The sequence below is a fragment of the Lontra canadensis genome, unplaced genomic scaffold (assembly GCF_010015895.1).
Source record: "Lontra canadensis isolate GAN:19392208 unplaced genomic scaffold, GSC_riverotter_1.0 scaffold8, whole genome shotgun sequence".
Lineage (NCBI taxonomy): Eukaryota > Metazoa > Chordata > Mammalia > Carnivora > Mustelidae > Lontra > Lontra canadensis.
The window spans coordinates 27,624,035-27,642,747 of NW_022631002.1; the positions used below are offsets into that span (position 1 = coordinate 27,624,035).

General features: G+C 54.7%; 1 protein-coding gene across 1 annotated transcript in view; it reads right to left on the bottom strand.

Annotated features, from left to right (window-relative positions):
* Window positions 1-6,789: 6,789 nt before the first annotated feature.
* The window catches only part of SLC6A2 (solute carrier family 6 member 2), a 43,245-nt gene continuing 31,321 nt past the window's right edge, over window positions 6,790-18,713 (bottom strand). The window contains exons 5-14 of the mRNA XM_032854447.1: window positions 16,667-16,801; window positions 14,840-14,943; window positions 13,540-13,664; window positions 12,663-12,775; window positions 11,540-11,668; window positions 10,937-11,036; window positions 9,487-9,587; window positions 8,984-9,151; window positions 7,602-7,673; window positions 6,790-6,991 (exon numbers count right to left, since the gene is read on the bottom strand). Of these exons, the coding sequence (XP_032710338.1) occupies window positions 6,968-6,991; window positions 7,602-7,673; window positions 8,984-9,151; window positions 9,487-9,587; window positions 10,937-11,036; window positions 11,540-11,668; window positions 12,663-12,775; window positions 13,540-13,664; window positions 14,840-14,943; window positions 16,667-16,801 (1,071 nt within the window). The 3' untranslated portion in view covers window positions 6,790-6,967. The remainder of the gene's footprint in view (window positions 6,992-7,601; window positions 7,674-8,983; window positions 9,152-9,486; window positions 9,588-10,936; window positions 11,037-11,539; window positions 11,669-12,662; window positions 12,776-13,539; window positions 13,665-14,839; window positions 14,944-16,666; window positions 16,802-18,713) is intronic.

An 18,713-nucleotide genomic window follows, 5' to 3' on the forward strand; every position in this document is an offset into this window, starting at 1 on the left:
AACTCTCTGTTTCTCAGGGTCCCCCATTTGTGCATGGGGGATAATAACACTGCCTCATGGTCTCATCAGGAGAATTCAGTGAGATGAAATTTGCAAAGCACTTGGAACAGTAACTGGCACTGGGTAAGCCAGTGCGTTGGCTCATTAAGTGTCAGCTTAGTGCGTCTGGCCTTGTCCAAGGTGCTTATGCTCCTAAGGTCTCAGTTCCCCTGGGAATCCATGGCTGTTGAGACTGAAAAGTCCCCATTCTCTCTTTGAGAAAGCCAAGAACCTCTTATGTTTCCCTTCTCATTCCAAACCTCCAGTGGGGGCCTCTCTAAGTGTAATAGTCTAGTCAACAGTTCTAATCTTGGCTCCCATTCTCCCTCATCTGACTCTATGGCTAATTTGAAATGTCAGAGTTGACTTGCCCGTCCTTACCTGGGAAGTGGGAAGGCCTTAGATACTGCCCCACCCCCTTACTCTTCTCTACTGATAAGGTATTACTGCGTGTGGCTGGAGATGGGGGTCAGGGGAGTCTGGGGGCCTGTCATGCAAGAACAGAAACTTAGCAGGGACCTGGGAATAGGTCAGGTGGGCAGCAGGTAGGGGCCGCGATGTTGGGCTGACCATGGCCTCCAGGTCGGCATCCGACTTCCTGTGGCCAGGGGCTGGGCTTGCTTCAGGCCCCGCCTCTTCTGATTCCGAGTCTGCCCATCCTCAGCTGTTTCCCTGGACCGGGGTCTGAAGCTACTTGGGGTGGGGGGATGGGAGGTGGGGGTAGTCCCTCCTAGGAAGACTTGCTCTGCTCACCAACAATCCTTTTATGGCTCCTGGGTATGTCCAGGCAATGGACTTGGCTTGGGCCTCCTCTGGAGACAGAGATGGTCTTCCTTGATTTCCTGGAGCCTTCTGGCCCTGTTGGTCGGGCCCAGCTCAGCCCCTCCCAGGCCTGAGGCAGACATGGCCACCAGCTGCTAAGCCACTTAGTGGCCAGATCATCCGGGAGTCTCCAGTTGCCACACTCCTGTCTGCTCCTCCTCTGGGCTGGAGCTGAGGTCAAGTCTTGCCTGAGTCACTGCCCAGCTTGGGGAGCCTCTCCCATACCGCAGCCTAATGGGGGCTGACAGCGGAGGGCTTGTGAGGCAGGCCGGTCCAGCAGAAGGCTGGCTGTTGCCTGGCAAAGCGCATGGGCCCTGGTATTTCCTGAAGCTTAAACTCCCTGCCCAGGTGGTCACGTGCACTCGGGCACAGGGAGACTGGGATGTGGCTACCCAGACCCCAATTCAAACCTCAGCGGCACCAGCCGAAGGAGGGGACAAAGGAACAGAGACACCGTCTCGGCTGCAGGAAAACACAGCAATGACCAGGCTGGCTTTGAAATGGGCAGAGGAGGCGGAGGGGGAGGAGATGGACATTTGTTGCGGAGCTGACCTGCTCTAAACATCTAACAACGAACTCGGGCGGAACAGGCACTGCTCTGAACACGATGTGAACATTTAGTCCTCCCCACAGCCCCAGCACTCGTCCTTCAGCGACTGGGTGTCCTTGAGTGGGTCACCTGTCAATCCCAGCCCTCAACTTCCTCGTCTGTCCAGTGGGCACACTGGTTATCGCCGCCTACCTAGAGGGGTCACTGTCGGGAAAACCAAGGACATGTTGGATGTGGGATGGATTCAATGGAAACTCAGCATGAATGGGGTGACAGACATTCAGAATAAGCTCTGTTGTCATCCTCGTTTGGTTGGGGCTGGAGAACAGACACCGACACCATGTATCACTTGCAGAGAGAGGCCCCCAAAGGCTATGTGTGTGTGTGTGTGTGTGTGTGTGTGCGTGCGCACGCGTGTGTGTATATCTCCATGAGTCTCAAACATCTGAGAATCTGATGAACATGTGCATTCTCTCTCCCACAGAAGTAGACACATACTCATCAAAGCCAAAATTCAGAAGGATCTAGAAGTCTTTGAAGTCCATCCATAAAAAGTTTTCATAACCCCTGACCCATTATACAGATGAATAAATTGAGGCCCAAAGAGAGCGCCTCACACCTATCGGCGCCTGTGGAAGGGGACAGAAACGAAGCTATAGTTCTCAACAAATAGGCCAGGGGTGTGATTCAGTGCGGGAACAGGGAAAAACTTGCCGGTCACCTCAAGCAAGGCTCACCTGTGCGGGCTTCTCCTGCCACATTTGTCAGCCGAGGGCACAGGGCGGCAGCCAGGGTTGCGGGGCACCCCACTGTCCCCAGAATTGCTGCCCTTTCTGCTTCTGGCCCAGCCTCCCTCCTCTACACCCGCCGGGCGGTTTACTCATTAAATGTCAGCACACACAAAGGGAAGGCTGGAAACGGCTGGAAGGGGCTGCCTTTCTTTTGATCCATTATAATAAACCCTAACTCCAATTTTGGACTTCAAACAGAACGATTGGAATCCTAATCCCCTCCCTGGGATGTCTGCCCAATGGCAGCTCGACAGGCCACATCACTCCGCACCTCAAGATTGTTGGCACGAGTGTATCTGCTTCTCCCGAGGCTGCTGCAAGCGGTTGGGCTCATGACTCTCCACAAAGGAGCTTCATGGAAAGGACTTCAGAGGTTGTGCAACCTCTCTCCCCCACCCCTGTAGGGCACTGAGTCCCCTCCATAACCTACCCAAGAGACACTGCGGGCTAACTGCTTGCATATCTCCAGTGACGGGAAGCTCACCAGTTCTAGCCTATTCTTTGTACTGGTCTAATCTTGGGCTTCCTATTATTGGTTTCAATTCAGCCTTTGGGTTCACCACCCAGTCCCTGATAGCAATACCTTGTTTATATTGATGTCACTTTAAAAATAATGAAAAATTAAAAATAACAATAAAAATAATAACAATAATTATTAAAAGTAATAACATTAGTACTTAGCCACAAGGGCTTTGTGTTAATGTATCCTTCTCTCCCCAGAAAAATGCACACATGCATTAACACACAATTAATTAATTGTGCACTGAATGTAACCCAACTGAAGGTTCTTTTTTTTTTTTCCAACTGAAGATTCTGATTCCCTTGAACTTCAGCCCCAGAAATGAAAAAGCAAAGCTAGATACCTAACTTCGTGTTACTTGGTATCCATTTTCTATTTAAATAAAAATACGTCTTAAGAAATAAAACCAATGTAGCTATTTTAGTAAGTAGCTTGAATGTCAAAAATTAACAAACAAAAAATTTTTAACAGTGTGTCATTCTTAGAGCTGGGATTACAGATTTCACCCCTTCCACTCTCCTGTTCCATGGGTTATACAAAGAGTTATTTGGGTGAGAGGTGGACCACTATGACCAGAAGCTTTTCTTCACCAGCTGGAGGTTGATTGCAGTCACCCTCCTTTGCCTTACGTTATTTGTAGCATTTTACTTTCAGAGAGAAAGAACCCAACTACCAGATACGTGGCACAGGAAATATCCTTTATTACTCTGCACACTTATTTTTCCATGAAGAGAACAGCTTTGGAAATAAATCCACACCAGACAGAGAAAACTGCATGACATTGGAATGGTCCATGACACAGAGAGGGCACCATTGGAACAATCCTTATTTACACAGAAGTAGAGAAGCAGAGGGATGAGCGCGGGTACCCCAAAAGCAACTTCACATTCACCAGTGTCTTTGGTGGCAGTAAGGACGCCAATGCCCACACAGCTGTGGATCCCGGGGCTCACAAGCGTGTGACACATCACCCTCGACATCCTCAAAACAAAAGGGTTGGATTTTTTTTTTTTTAATACCCAGTGTTTCTGGCATCTGTTGAAGACATACCAGAAAAGGAGGAACTACCAAATGTCCAGAAAAATCCAAGTTCTGGAGGCCAGACATCAGACATCACTCTACTCCACAGGTTACAAGTCGCTGGATGGTTCTGGAAAGTCCTACAGGAAACAGTGTGCTTCCCTCACCGTACATCTAGCACAAGAATATCCTCATGGAGACAGGAACATTTTGAACTGGACGGGACCTTTGATTATGGGATCCAACCCTTGCTTGCAGACAAAGAGCCCTGAAACCCAGAGAGAAAAATCTCTCCTGTCCCCAGGAGCCCAGTGAGGCGGCCGTAGACCCAGGTCCCTGCGACTAGAAATGCTGAATGGCGCATGCTTTTCTCTGTTCTTCCCCATCCCCGGGCTTCCAAAAGAAATAAGTGAAATGAGCTCAGCGGGCTTCTCTACTAAGAAATGACCTCTTTGGTGAGCATGTTTCTGTCGCACATCACCATGGCTGCGAAACGGGTCCTACACCACGAGACAGCCAAGCACCCCCCACCCCACGGGCGGGGCCGCTGGCCGAGAATTAAGGCAGCTTTGGGGACTTGCATTCAGCAGGACATTTGGCAAGAATTGACAGCTCCCCTTTCTCCTTTGTCTCCTTTGCATCTAGAATGAGGACCCCCCCCCCACAGGAGGACACGGAACCACTGGATTCTGAGCAGATGTTAACACGGGGGGGGGGGGGCAGGTCTTAAACAGATAGTATACATTTCATGGACAATAATAATCCTTTAAAAATCTGGGAAAAGGCAAAAGCGTCCTATACAGTACACAGGAGCACCCTCACATTGGGGAACCTCTGCTATCAAAAAAAAGGCCATGAAAAAGAAGTCAAATGTGACTCAGGAGAAAGGACATACTCCCCTTAAGTGTGGGTGGGAGGTGAGCCCAGAGTTCTGCCGGCACCTCCATGAGAACTTCCAAGGGCTTCCAGGGTTCCCAGCCCACCCCCACCACCCCAACCCGGGGAGGGAGGGGGGTCCCCGGGCTTGCCCCCCTCCCTCGCCCCTCGCCCAGACTCAGCAGCCCTGTCCCGCCACAAGGCTGCACCATGGCTTTGGTCTGGCAACGGGTCAGCTAGCACCACATCTCCGACTCACCCTTGAGACAAATGTCTGGAGGCAGAAGGGCCACATGCAGCTGGCAGGTTCCCTCTGTAGGTTGTCCCTGTTCTGATATGCACAGGCTCTCCTGCTCACCCTCATTTCAGCCAGCTGGCCTCAGCTGTCACCCCTCACTGTTCCCCAAGGCAACCGCGTTCATCAGGAAGGGCACCGCTCCATGATCCCCTCTGCCAACCAGCTAATTGAGAACAGGTGACATCCTCTCCCCTTTCCCTTCTTCCAACACACTGTTCTTTTGCTAAGAGACCCTCCCTGGCCGCTCGACTGGGTTTTGTTTATTTTTCATGACAGCCCTGGGTGGGGGAGAACCTAGTGTGCAGGGCACTTCGGAGAGCTCTGGGCTGAGAGTCAGGTGATCTGACCTGAGGGTCTGACTGGGTCCCTTGGTAGCTGAAAACACTTGAACCAGAGTGCCCCAAATGCTGGGCCTTCGTGTACCCATCTGGGACATGGGGACAGAAACCGGCCCTGTGGTCCGAGCTGGGAGGACAGGAGGTGAGGGGGACGCATGCACTCTGTGGAGAACGAGCATAACTCTGAGGGAGGAATTACCCTTCGTGGGACCAGATACCACCTGTGACGGGTCATCCCGCCCTCATCTCCCAGACCCCCCACCTTACTGTTCCACTCCGTTGGATGCTCTGCTCCCAGGCCCCGCCTTCCACAGTGGTTCAAGACACCTGCCACCTGGGCTGTCCTACACTTTGAGCCAGACTTTTCACGTGGAAACATCAAAGGGCTTCTGATTTTCCCTCCTGCCTCTAAAAAATGACCTACGGACACTGACTTAGCAGGGAAATCTCAGGACCCTGAGAGAGAAAACCACCTCGCTGCGCCCAGCAGGCCCCCACAGAAACCATCTTCCACAAACTGCATGATCCACTGTCAGGCTCAGGGGACACCCAGTTTTATGCAAAGCGCCTTCCGGATGTGTGTCTTCCTACACTCCCAGGATGAGTGGCTCCTGTATTTATTGACTTCTGAACCAAGATTCTTCAACAGGGGCTTCCACAGTCACAACAAGAACTTCTGAATCTCGAATTCCAGTGAGGGCATAAGAAGAGACTCAAACCATCAACAGAAACCCCAAACAGATGCCACCAACTTAACCAAACTACCAATCGGTTCTCTGAAGGAGCTGGAACTAACCATCACCACCAGGGGGCGCCACGCGCGAACGTGTAACAGAACTCAAGCAGGACATTCTCTAAAACCGCCCAGGGCTCCTTCAACTCAGAATATTTTCCCTTCGACTGGAGTGACTAGGTTGCTCTGTACTTGGTCCCACTTTGCCCTCAGGTGCCAAGTCCAGACCATGAAGAGAGACAGAGGGGGTTTTCGGGGCCAACCCCCCCCCCCCACCACTTGAAGAGCCCTAGGAGCCTGCCTGGGTGGGATTCCCCAGGAAGAATGTTCCAGAACACACACACATCAGACTCAATGGAGCCCGAGTGAAAACTGTCATGGTTTCTGCTCACGATCCCCCCAAAGCGTCTATCCGCAGACCCAAGACAGAGACAAATCAACCCAAGCTCCCCGACCAAGGTTCAGATACCACAGCGCTGACCGGGTGGCAAGAGGATCCCCGCCCCAGACCCAGGCGGGCCTTTTGTTTGGGTTTGGTTTTATGGCGTCTGACCAAAAGGAACATCCCCTCTCTGATTTGGCCGACAGGATTTCTTCTGAGACCCAAACTACAAGCGAGTGTTTTGGGGAATTCTGCCCGAGCCACGGAGCTCGGCTTGGGCCAGATCCCAAGCTGCGTGAGACCTTCCTCAAACAAAAGAGGTTCAACAGAAGTCATTCTTCCTGTTCCCTCCCCTCCTCTTGTCCCTCGTTGCTTTCCAATCCAAACTCAAAGCCCACCCCCCTCCCCCCACACCCCGGGGCCAGATGGACAGAAGGTGAGTAAAAACCAGGTCGCTAAACCATTTGTAACTGGGAAAAGAGGACGAGGGATGGAAAGACATATCTTTCAGGAGAGGATTTTCAAGACTGTGTCTGGGGTGGTAGCGAAGCCTTGGACCTGGACGTGGGTGCGGCAGGTCTCCTCCCTGGGGCTGCGGTCAGATGGCCAGCCAGTGCTGCAGCTGCGGAGGAAGACAGCAGGTGTTTACGCCGAGCTGGGGGCGGGCGCGGATGGAGAGCACCAAGGGCCAGTCGAGAAGGGCAGCAGGAAGCACGGGGGGGGGGGGGCGGTGCCGAGAACACACCCCTCCCTCCAAAGACACCGGAGAACAGGCAGGCTGATTACCTGCTTGTCACTTAGGCCCAGAAAAGGTGAAGAAGCTTCCCAAAGTCACACAGCAAGTCTGAAAACAGGGGACCCACCAGGACCCTCTCCTATACCCCAACCCCAAGGATTTTCAGGGAAAAGGACTTAGGTGAACGTGGTGTTGATGCACCTGCCGCTCTTCCTCCAAGATGAGATCCCCAGCCTGCTGTGATGACCCCTCAGAGAGAGAGAGAGACTAGAGCTTAGGGAAGACTGGACATTTGGCTTCCCAGGACTGAGGAGCAGAAGGCCAGGCAGAAGCTGGCAGACGCAGAGGAGAGGACCCTCTCCTCCCTTCCTGACACCATAGCCCTGGAACCCCAGCCCACAGCTGCCTGGGGCTTTGTGGCATGTGGGCGTGCAGCCAGCATGTGGGGAGCAGCTAGGGCCTGGCCCCCGCCCGGAACATTCCAGCCTGTACCTACTTGGAACTGCCTGACATCCCTCTGGGCCACCAGGTGGTGCTCGTTCTCCGGGGTGATGCCATAGGCCAGTCTCTGTGAGAAGACAGACACAGGAGGTGGGGGGGTGTGGGGTGGGGTGTGTGTGTGTGTGTGTTTCAGCCAGACCGAGAGACACCAGCCCAAGCAGCCCAGCAGCCATCCCCAGTCACAGGCCACCTCCTGGTTGGCCCCGAAGTCCCACAGAAACGGCGTGGGAGGTCCATACAAGACACCCCCTGTCCTTGTTTATGGAGTGGGTCTGTTCACTTTGAGTTATCTGGGCTGACTACTGTGGTCAGACACTGGGGAGGCCCCCTGGGGTGCAGACACAGGGTGGGGACTTGGGGGGGCTCACTGGGGTCCATGATGGGTCACTGCATGGTGGGGAGCCCTCGCTGCTCCCTAAGTGTGAAACATGAAAAGCTCCAAGCAGATCCAGGTTGAGCTCACCGAACACAGGTCCTCCCAGTGACCCAGAGGCTCTGGGACATGGGATTTCAAGGACAGGAAATGCGTCACAAGGACTTGGGGGTGGGGGTTGGGGGGACACAGCCCAGCCTGGGACCCTGTTCCCTAAGCCCTCTTATGGCTCACTTCCTGCCACCCTCATCTGTCTGTTTGTCCCTGGCTTAGAATGTGAGCTCTGGGGAGTTCCATCTAGTGCCAGCAGCCTGCCGGGGCCAGGCAGCCTCACGACAGGGAAGCGAGGCCATGAGGGGATGAAGGAATGGAAGCTTCATCTCGCAAAGTAAGGACATGAGGCAGAGGCTGTCACCATGATACATAAAAGAAAGCGCTTTTGAATAACCAGTGAGGATAGACCTTATCTGAGAGGAAAGGCCCTGTTTCTTCAACCCTTCTCCGGTATCTGCACATACAATGCACACCGGTAAAAGAAGATGTATTCTGGAAATCTCTGATTTGGGCTGGTGGGTGTCGGGTTCGGGAAAGAGGCAGGTAAAAGCTGAGGTGGCTAGGTCATGGTGAGCGCAGACTGGAAGATGGGGACATCCGGGGCAGGACAGAACTCAGAAGGGGACACCAGGGTCGTGTTAATAACCTCAGGGACACCCGCTGGAGCGGAGACGCCTGCCGCACAGAACCTGACAGCAGGGGGCGCGCGCGGACCGCCTCCTCGGGGCCCGGCACCGTGCTAAGCGCTACTTTTACCTTTCCAAGGTCCGTATTGCTGAGCGTGAAAACTCGGGCTGGAGCGTGGTCATGACTGGGCCATCGCGGTGGCTCTGGTGTCCGCGCCCTCGTGTCTGCCCTCTTTCGGCCCATCAGGGATGCCTGGAGATATCCCCGCCATCCCTGCCTCCCCCCACCCCGCTGGTCCGGCCCGACCCGCACCCCGACCTCACCTCCCGAAGGGAGCCCCGTATGCTGAAGAACTTGTACACGCTGTAGGCCGGCACGAGCACCATGGAGGAGAGAGCGATTCCCCACCCGACCCAGTTGGCCCAGAGCGGGAAGACGTAGTCGTCGTAGTTGAGCGGCTTGAAGTTGATGACACTCACCACCACCACAAACTGCGGGGACACCAGGGAGGGACGGAGGGGAGCAGGTGGGAGGGAGGCAGAGGCAGGAGAGAAAAAAAGAGAAGAGGAGGTTGAGAGGCAGGAAGTATTCAAGAAGCAAACGATGACAAGAAAGGAGACGGAGCAAAAGACACAGAAGAGGCATGGGAAGGTGACACACATTCCCCTGGGGACCCAGCCCCAGCTGGAGACCTGCCAGGATGGAAGCCTCCCGTGCTCTGAACAGAGCTGGGCATCCCAGCATCCGGTCTGCCTGAGCCCAGGCCCCCCTGCCCGGACCCAGCCCCCTGGGCCCTGGAAGCCCCGGACAGACACCCTGTACACACCAGGAGGAAGGCGGGGCTGACAAACTTCCAGCACAGTCTCCAGTAGAGGCCCGGCTTGAACCCCATCATCTGTTGGATGTCGTTGCTGAACCTGTCCACACCTGGGCACACACAAGGCAGGCCGGTCACACTACCCCCCACTGAAGAGCCCCTGGCCGCCCCTCGCAGTCCACCCCTGAGAGTCAGACCCCGGGAGGGGTGGTGGGGGGTGCCAGGCAGTGAGGCAAGACGCGGGCACTGTGGCACTTGGGAGATCTGGGCGCGGGCACTTAGTTGGTACCGAAGACACGCCCAGTAGGTGCCGTGTGTGACAACACGGGTGGCCCCAGAGGGCACTGTGCTCAGTGAAGTCAGGCAGTCTCAGAGATACCAATATCACTTTGCTCATCAGCCGGATCTCAAAAAACAAACCAAAGGAACAAAGCAAAAAAGAGACAAGCGAAAAACCAGACACTTCGAGACACAGAACACACAGGCAGTGGCCAGAGCCGGCCCGGGTGGGGGTGGGGGGGTGCGGGAGACTGAGAAAGGAGGGTAAGAGGTACACGCTTCCAGCTTGTAAGTAAACAGGTCTTGTAGTCCAGGGAGGATAGGGAACAATACTGTAGGAACAGTGTTCAGGGACCAGTGGTGATGACACCGAGGTGGTGAGCACCAAGGAAGGTACAAAGTGTCCCAACGCTATGTTATACACCTGAAGCTAAAACACTGCATGTCAACTACTTGTCAATGAAAAATTTAAAAAAAAAATATATATATAGTATTGCCTTATGTGCCACTCCGAATTATTTTTGCAGAGGGAAAGCCATGCTCCAGGAGTGGAGGGGACCAGCCCCGAGTGACACAGCCAGGCAGCCGGGCTCCTAGAACAGTGACGTCACTGTGCGGAAGAGCCCAGCCTCACACTGATCAACTCTTTGATGTGACTCGTGGGGAAAGAAAGGAACAGTTGGAACGCATGTGACAATTTGTGACACCTTCTCCCCGTTCAGCTCCAGAATAAGGCTGTCAGAGAGAACACGAGCTGCCCGGTTCCATCTGGGTTTCAGAGACACAACGGAAGTGATTTTAGTTGAACTACAGCTGCATCCCGCATTTGGGATGTACTTTTACTAAAACAGTTACTCATCATTTATCTGAGGTTCAAGTGTAACTGGGTGTCTTGTATTCTGTTTGCTAAATGTGGCCACCTTACTCTGGAAGGAATTTTATGGCTTGGGGGAATCTGCATTCCCCGGTAAAAGCTGGCGCTGGGCGGCCCTGGGGCGTCCTTGCCGCTTCCTGTGCAAAGGCAAAAATGAACTGGCAGGGCGGGGGTGGAGGGGGCTGTGCCTAAGAAGCCGTCTGCTCTGCTCTAGAATCAGCAGCAGCTGTCCTGGAAATGGAGAGCCCCTTGCATGTCCGGGTGGTGCCTGAGACTTTCCCATGTGCTCTGGGCCCCCCGACATACCATAGAACCAGGAGACGCCGATTGCTTCCATGAGCACAGCAAACAGAATGGATGTCCCCGCTGCGAAGGTGTCCAGCAGGGTCAGCACATACATCCCGCCCTGGGCGTGGAGGGAGAAAGTCTGAGGCCATCCTGCCCAGAAACGGCCACTGACTATCACATCCATCCCAGCCCCCACCCCCCCGTTTCCTGTCGCACTGGCTCAGAACCCTGTTTGCGAAGGCAGGTGTCAGTGTCCTGGGCTTACTGTCTTAATGTCGCATATTTGTGCTCTCCCAGAGGGCCGAGGGTGGGTGTTCGAGCCAGTAACAAGTGAGCTGGCTTCCAAAGGGACTTTGGCTTCCCCTCAAACAAATGAGCAGTTTGAAAAAGTCGCCTGGAATCCTCAGGCTCGGAGGTGGGAGACTGAGGACACTGGGGTGTCACCCTGGGGAGATCAGGCTGCAGAGCTGATGCCTGTCCCACTGTGGTTCCCCTGAGCTCACCCCGGCACCCGCTCCATCCCCACCCCACCCCACCTCCACCGCTGGGAATTCCTGACTGGACTGGATTGAAATGCAGCCTCCAGAGCCCCAGGTGACCCAGAGCCCAGCCCCTCCTCACCTTGGTGATGCAAAACAGGGCCAGAAGAAAGGTTCCAAAGGTGACCCCAAACGTGAAGAGTTTCCGGTGTCTCTTCAGGACCTGGAAGTCGTCCGCCAGGCCCGTGATGACGGCCTCCATGCCTCCCATCTGCACAGAGCCAGGCGGAGTGAGAAGCAGGTAGGAGGGGCGGCCCGCCCACCCGGCTCTGCCCTGCTCTCAACCCGGCTCAGAACTCGGAACTATGGGGGAGAAGCTGAAGAGAAAACTCCCGTCTCCCTCTGGTCAGCACGTCTCCGTCTGCTGTCCCACACACTCGCCTGAGCGGGGCCCATGAGCCCAGGAGGGTGCAGCGATGAAACGCCAAACTGCTCGCGCATGTCGCCTATTTGTGTAGAAGTAAGAGTCTTTCTGGAAGCAACTCTCAGAGCAGAGCTGCCAGAGGCTGGAACTTGAGGCAGTGGTTTGTGACAAGGATTTCTGGCTGCCTTTCCAACTGTCAAGCAAGGGGTCACCTTGCATGCCCCCTCCCAGAGTCTGAAAGGCTCTCCCGTGAGTACTAATCATGTGCTTACTTAAGGGACACCCCAAGCCTGGGATGGCAGGTGAGAAGCACACATGCCCTCCCTCTCTTCCTCTACACCCCCTGGGCCCCTGGCAGACCGTGTTAACCACGACTGGGATTCCTTCCTGTGAGCCCAAAAGTGGCCTCAGAATCCTTCTTAACACAGTGCTCCCGGCAGACCTACTGACTGAAAGGAAGAGGAAGCGAGGGGACCCTCCTTCGCCAGCCCTACCCTGAGACTCTGGCAAACTTACGGAAGTGACGGGCCAGAGGTGGGAGCAGACCTAAAGGTCGGTAAATCTAATGTGGCCTACGTAAAATAAAAGGTTCTAAGAAACCAACGGGACCCTGAGTGTTTGTGGATTTCTGTGATGCCCCTGGGGTTTCTATTGGTCCTTAGCCTGGGCCTAGAGGAGCTCACTTCCTGGTCCGCCTTTAATTACGACTTCCTGGAAATGACTAGCAATCAGGTGGGCACTTCAGGCTGAGTCGTTGGGGGGTGGGGAAGGTCAGGCCCAGGGTATCCCCCGCCCCCTCCCCCCATGTGTGCAGCGCGGTCTCCCAAGCAGGGTCACTCACTGAGCTGTCAATTCCCAGAGCCAGGAGCATGATGAAGAACACGACCGCCCAGAATGTGGATCCTGACAGGGTGGAAATGGCTTCTGGGTACAAGATGAAAACCAGGCCAGCTCCTGTAAGAAGCAGGAGGACGTCCTCAAGGGCTGGGCCAGCTGTCTGAGAGGCGGATGGCGGAAGAGTGGCTGAGGCCCCATTCGCCCAGCCGACCCCGCTGCAATATTTGGCTGGTACCTGGGGCCGAGCAATCCCAGGTTCTGTGATGACAGGTGATGCTGGCCCCAGCTCGCCGTCCGTTATGCTCTAAGAGGGCAGACCTCCAGCCCGGACAGCAGTAGGCCACAGGCTGCAGATCCCACACCTCACACACCCTCAGAGAACCTCTTACTCTCAAAAGTCCGTGGTCCTCAGTGCCCATGCGAGTTCCCTCCCAGGCCCCAGCTCCTGGCCAGAACAGGAGCAGCAGTAGGGGAGGGCAGGGTCAAGGTTAGGCCGCTCAGGCTTTGAATGCTGGCACCACAGCTCACGAGCTAGGTGACCCTGGACCACTCCCATGGCCTGAGTCTCTGCTTTCTCACCTGTAAAGTGGGTCAGTTACCCTTTGTCTCGCAGTCCCATGAGGACTAATGAGGGGATGTCAACGGCTCAGCATAGGGGTTCACAATCGGTCCCACCTAGGCTGACCCATGGGAAGTTTCTGCGGTACAGGCAGAAGCCAGAAGGGCCAGGAACTCCCACTCACGGCCACAGAGAAAGCCCATGACATGGATCATGTGGAAGGTTCCAGGCCTAGCCCTTTTGTTCTCTCAGCCACCCACAGGAAAGCCGCTGGCCAAGGGCACAATGGCTTTCTCAGCCCCTCCCGTGTCTGCCCACCCACCTTCAGTGGCCACGTCCTCAATGTTGACCTTGTGTTCGTGGGCCATGTAACCGAGGATGGAGAAGATGGCGAACCCAGAGACAAAGCTGGTGACACAGTTGATGGTGCTGGTGAGCAGGGCGTCCCTGGGGGAGAGGAGCACCGTGGGGTCAAGTGGCCAGACTCCCTCGCCCTGCTCCCCGAGCCCTTGCACCGTCTATGGGACAGCCACCTCCAACACCAGCCCCTCCTTCTGCCACAGGGACCCCAGCGCCCCACTTGGTCGGGACCACTTGTAGATCAGGGGCTGGCGTCCAGCTCTTGTTGGGGAATCACCCGACTGGCCTCCTTCTTCAGCAAACTGCCCGTAGCTCCCTAGCACTTCTCGGCATCTCAACCTGGCCTTCAGGAGCTTTGTTGAGATGACCCAACCTTCCTTCCTGGCTTCCTTTCCATGACTCCCCAACACGCAGTGTTGGGACATTCCAGATCGGTTAGCGTGCCGGCCCACCGAAGGCCCACCTCCCTGGCTCCTCTCAGACTTCTCCCTGCCACGCGTGCTGGCTGCCCCGGGTCCACCCATCCCACTCCCAGAGATCCTCCGAGGCTCTCCCCAAACTCCCCTCCCTGCTTCTGCTGAGCCCCTGCCGCTGGCTGATCACCCCGCTTCTCCAGCCTGGCCCCCTGGCATGTGTCCCTCCCCCTCTGTCTCGTTCTAGAGGCGGCGTGATTCTGCCTGCAGCTTTGGAGGGAGTGGGCCGCAGGTGTGACCCCGTCTGACGGCTGCACAGCGCAGGGCCCACAGGGGGGTAGTGTCACGTGCTGAGTGAGACCCGAGCTACAACGTGATCTTCTGGCTCTGCTGCCCTGTGCAGACCCCTTGGCTCACCCTGTGGTCTCCCCTCTGACCCTGCCAGGCCCTCACCTCTCGTGCGACCAGCCTTTGCCTGTTGGACATCAGACAGACAGACAGTGCTGTCTGCTCCCGAAAGCCACACAGCCCTCCTCTGCACTGGTAGCCCGTCCCCATGACCTCCCAGCCACCTCCAGTGGCCTCGACCTTTCCAGGTCAGGACCTCGCATGTTTAAGGGCTGTCCTGCACTGAGATACATTGGTTAGGACCACTCCGCCCCCCTAGAGGTCATGTCAGAGTTCACAGAACACCCCCTCTGGAGTTCACAGAAGGTCCGCTCTGCCTCATTTCACAGAAGAAGAAAGCCAAGAGGGGTTGACTTGCTCCAGATGAGAACCCACTCTCCCACTCCCCAGGGGTCAGGCCCCAGGATCCAGAGCTTTCCAGAGCCCTGACAAGGATCTTACCTGTAGCAGTTGTTGTCAAATTTGTTGTAACTGGCAAAGGCAATCAGGACTCCAAATCCAGCCCCCAAGGAAAAAAATATCTGGGTTGCTGCATCAATCCAGACCTGAAACAGGCACACAAGGGCCATCACCCTCTGGTTCCTAGAGGTCAGGAAGGCTGCTCCAGGAAGGAAGGGAAGTCCCGGGGATGTCTGAGATCTGAGGAAGTGAGGTCTGAACTGGCGATGGGCAGCCACACAATCCCTCCCCAGAAGCCTGCTCAAAGCTTCGGCGGAGAGAGACCGGGGGCCCTCTAGAAGCCCCTGGCTTTGGTGACCAGGAATGAGCTCAGCCTGGACAAACTTGCAGGCTCAGTCTGATGTCCAGATTTTCAATGAAAATTACAAAACTCACGGTGCTATGCTAGGATGTGGATGGAGTGAGGGCAAAGGGTAGGACCATCTCCGGAGTTACACAGACTGCAGCTTCAGAAAAGGGATGAGGATTCCCAGCAGCTTCCACCAGCCCACAGTGCTGACTCCCCAGAGGAGGAGGGAGGGCACGGGGGTTGCTTATTCCATCTTCTGGGTGATGAAGGCACACGTCTGAGGCCCAAAGCTCTGAGCACTGCCCCCACACCATTCCTAGCCCTGGTCAATTTCACGTGTGTGCACATCTGCGAAGGGGGCACAGTTATACCCCGCCCACTTGGACCGAGTTGAATTTTCGAGTTTTGCATCACCTGGCTCATGTTATCCTAGGCTTCCCTACTCTGCGAGCAGAAGGTGGAAAAAGAGAAGCAATCCAATGGGGGAGGACGGGTCTGCTCCCTGAGGCATCACGTGGGCTCAATTTCTACTCATCCGAAAGACAGGGTGTTTGAACAGGTGGGGAACAAATAGAACTCCGACCTGTTTCACGATTTACAAGACTGTGTGAGTCTTGAGCTCTGTTATCTTTCTGACAGTTCCTAAGGAAACAGGTTTTCCCCTCAGTTATTGGATGAAAACACTGCAGTGTGTTGGGACATCGTAGCTATGGGAGATGCGTACGGGGACCCTCCCTCCTAAGCCCATATTGTTCCCGCTGCCAGGATTGCTGTGGGTTCAGAGAGTGTGAAGAAGCCTTTGGGAAGAGCGAGGGGAAATGCTGAGCTGTCGTCAGGGATGCGGGCTTCAGGGAGGATGACCTCGGCCACGGCTGGAAGATGCTCAAGGCACCGGGTACCTCCACAGCTGTCTCTGATCCCAACCTCATCCCACTGCCTTGGGCTCCGCTCCACATTCACCCCACCTGCACTTCGTCTGTGTCTCTCACAGGACAGTGGGCTGGAGGAGGCTGGGGCAGCACGGGGGCAGTCAGCAGGGTCCAGATCGCCCTGTGGTGGGTGCTGCTGCTTTTGCCCGCATCATGGGATGGCAGCAGAGGTCAGAGCTGGGGACCAGATGTGGAATTAGGGCTGGGGTGCCTGGAGTGGGGGCAGCTAGGAGGCCATAGCGGACCAGATCATGGAATTAGGGTTGGGGTGGCTGGGGTGGGGGGAACTGAGAGGCCATGGCAGGCATCAGGACCCAGGACAGAGTGCTGCTCCCCTTGGAAAGAGGGGTCTGCAAAGGACACCACACGGGGCCATAGAGTCCTGGGTCATCTGAGCTGGGACACCATCAGGTGCAAATCAAACAGCATCGGTCAGACTGTGAAGTTGTAGCCTGGAGAGGGAACGCTCTGTCCTCCGTTCCAGGCTCTGTCACAGATTTGTGGCCGATCTCGGATCAGATTTCCTGCTATCGCTTGCCCCAAGAACCCTCCCCAACCCCAGCCTGAAGATGGATGGTCCCAGGCACTGACCGTGGCCTCTTTCAGGCGGTAGAAGTCGATGTGCAGGTAGGCGTTGATGCCGTTGGAGGCGCCAGGCAGCGTGATGCCGTGGACCAGGAGCACGAAGAGCACGAGGTAGGGCAGTGTGGCTGTGATCCACACCACCTGGCAGTGGACAGAGGGCGGGGCCGTGGGTTCAGGTCCTTGCCCAGGGAACCAGGCGTGCCCTCCCCAAACTTTCCTTCACCCCGTGTGCATGCCGAAGGCTCCATCTCTTGGCCAGGCCACTCCCTTGGGCAGCCCAGAACAGGTGGGAGTCCGCACACGCAGGTGGCCCTGCTCCAGAAGTGAAGGGCAGCCAGGACAGGGACGAGGTTCTCACGGCTCCCAACCCCTCCTCTTCTCTGAGCTGCCCCTACTGACACCCTCAGGTTGTCCCAGGCAGATCGAAGCATGCCCACCTTTATTTCTCCACCCGCACTTCCTCCCCCCACTCCTCTCTCCACCTCCTGTACCTTCATTCATACATATCCTCCCAACTCATTGCCCAAGAAGGGATTCGTTGTCCAAGAAGGGCTGTGGTGGGTCAGGAAGCAGAGTCTCTGACTGTTCTTTATCTTAGGTTGGATTTAGGACAAAGACAGACTGTCTCTTCCAGAAACCCATACAGAAAGAGATTAGCCCCAGACTTAAAAGCGACATTTTTCTTACCCCCTTGCCGAAGGTGGAAGAACAGAGACCAAAAGGAGGGAGAGAGGAAGGTTGTATGGGCTTCGTCGCTGTCCCTGCTCACTCCTGACTACACATTAGAGTATTCTGGGCAAATTTATAGTTTAAAATGTCAAAGTTCAGCTCTTAGTCTCTGGGTTTCTAATTTAATGGGTCCGTAGTGAGGCCTGTACTTTGGTAGGTTTTGAAAGCTTCCCCCTTCCCTGGTGATGCAACTGGTCAAGGTCAAGGTCAAACATCAATGCTCTAGGCAGCTGCAGCCCTGGAGAGCCTTGTGGAAAGGAGGCTGTGCCTCCAGCAAAAAATTTGCTCAGGGTTGGGTTAGCCAGACTGAAGAAGACTCAGCTAAAACAGAAGAGGACACAGGACTTAAGGACCAGGGGGTCCCTCTTCTCAAAGCCCTGGCACTAGGAAGCCTCTAGAATCTTCACACATCCCTGGGGAGAATATGGAAGCCCTGAAACATGACCAAGGGTAAAATTCTTTCCTGGGCCAGAAAGATATGGGCTCAATACAAAAAATGAAATGTGAAAAACAAAGTTCTGTTTTCCATATTTACATGGAAGGACTGGGATTATCCTCATTGTCTGTCTTTCCCATTAAACCAGGGGCTCCTTGGAAGCAATAACCCAATATTTTTCAAACTTGTATCATGCACATGACATACATGAGTGTTTATAAAACATTGGTTAGATAGAGGGCTAGATGATTGGACAGCTGCATAGATGAATGACTGGATGGTTGGATGGATGGATGGATGACTGGACAGTTGTATAGATGAATGATTGGATGAATGGTTGGATGGGTAGATGGATGGATGGATGATTGGACAGTTACACAGATGAATGACTGGATAGATGGATGGAGGGATGGATGGATGGATGGATGGATAGACAACTGGACAGTTGTATAGATGAATGATTGGAAGGATGGTTGGATGGGTAGATGGATGGATGAATGTTTGGACAGTTACACAGATAAATGATTGGGTAGATGGATGGATGGATGGATGGATGATTGAAGAGTTGTATAGATAAATGATTGGATGGATGGATGATTGGATGGCTAGATATACAGTTGGGTAGATAGTTAAATGGTAGATGGATGGTTGGGTAAGTAAATTGTTGAGTATACGGATGGGTAGACACATAAGTGAGTCAGTGATATTCTGAGGATTAGTGGATGACCATGTTAGTCCAAGAACAAATGAAAGAATGAGCAAGTGAATGAATGAGCAAATGAGTCAGGGAATAATTAAATGTGTCAGTGGTTGCTCAGGTCTTCTGAGGGAACCAGAAGAGGAATCAGGTTCCTCTGTTTCATGTTATCCAGTTGTTCCTCCTTCGTT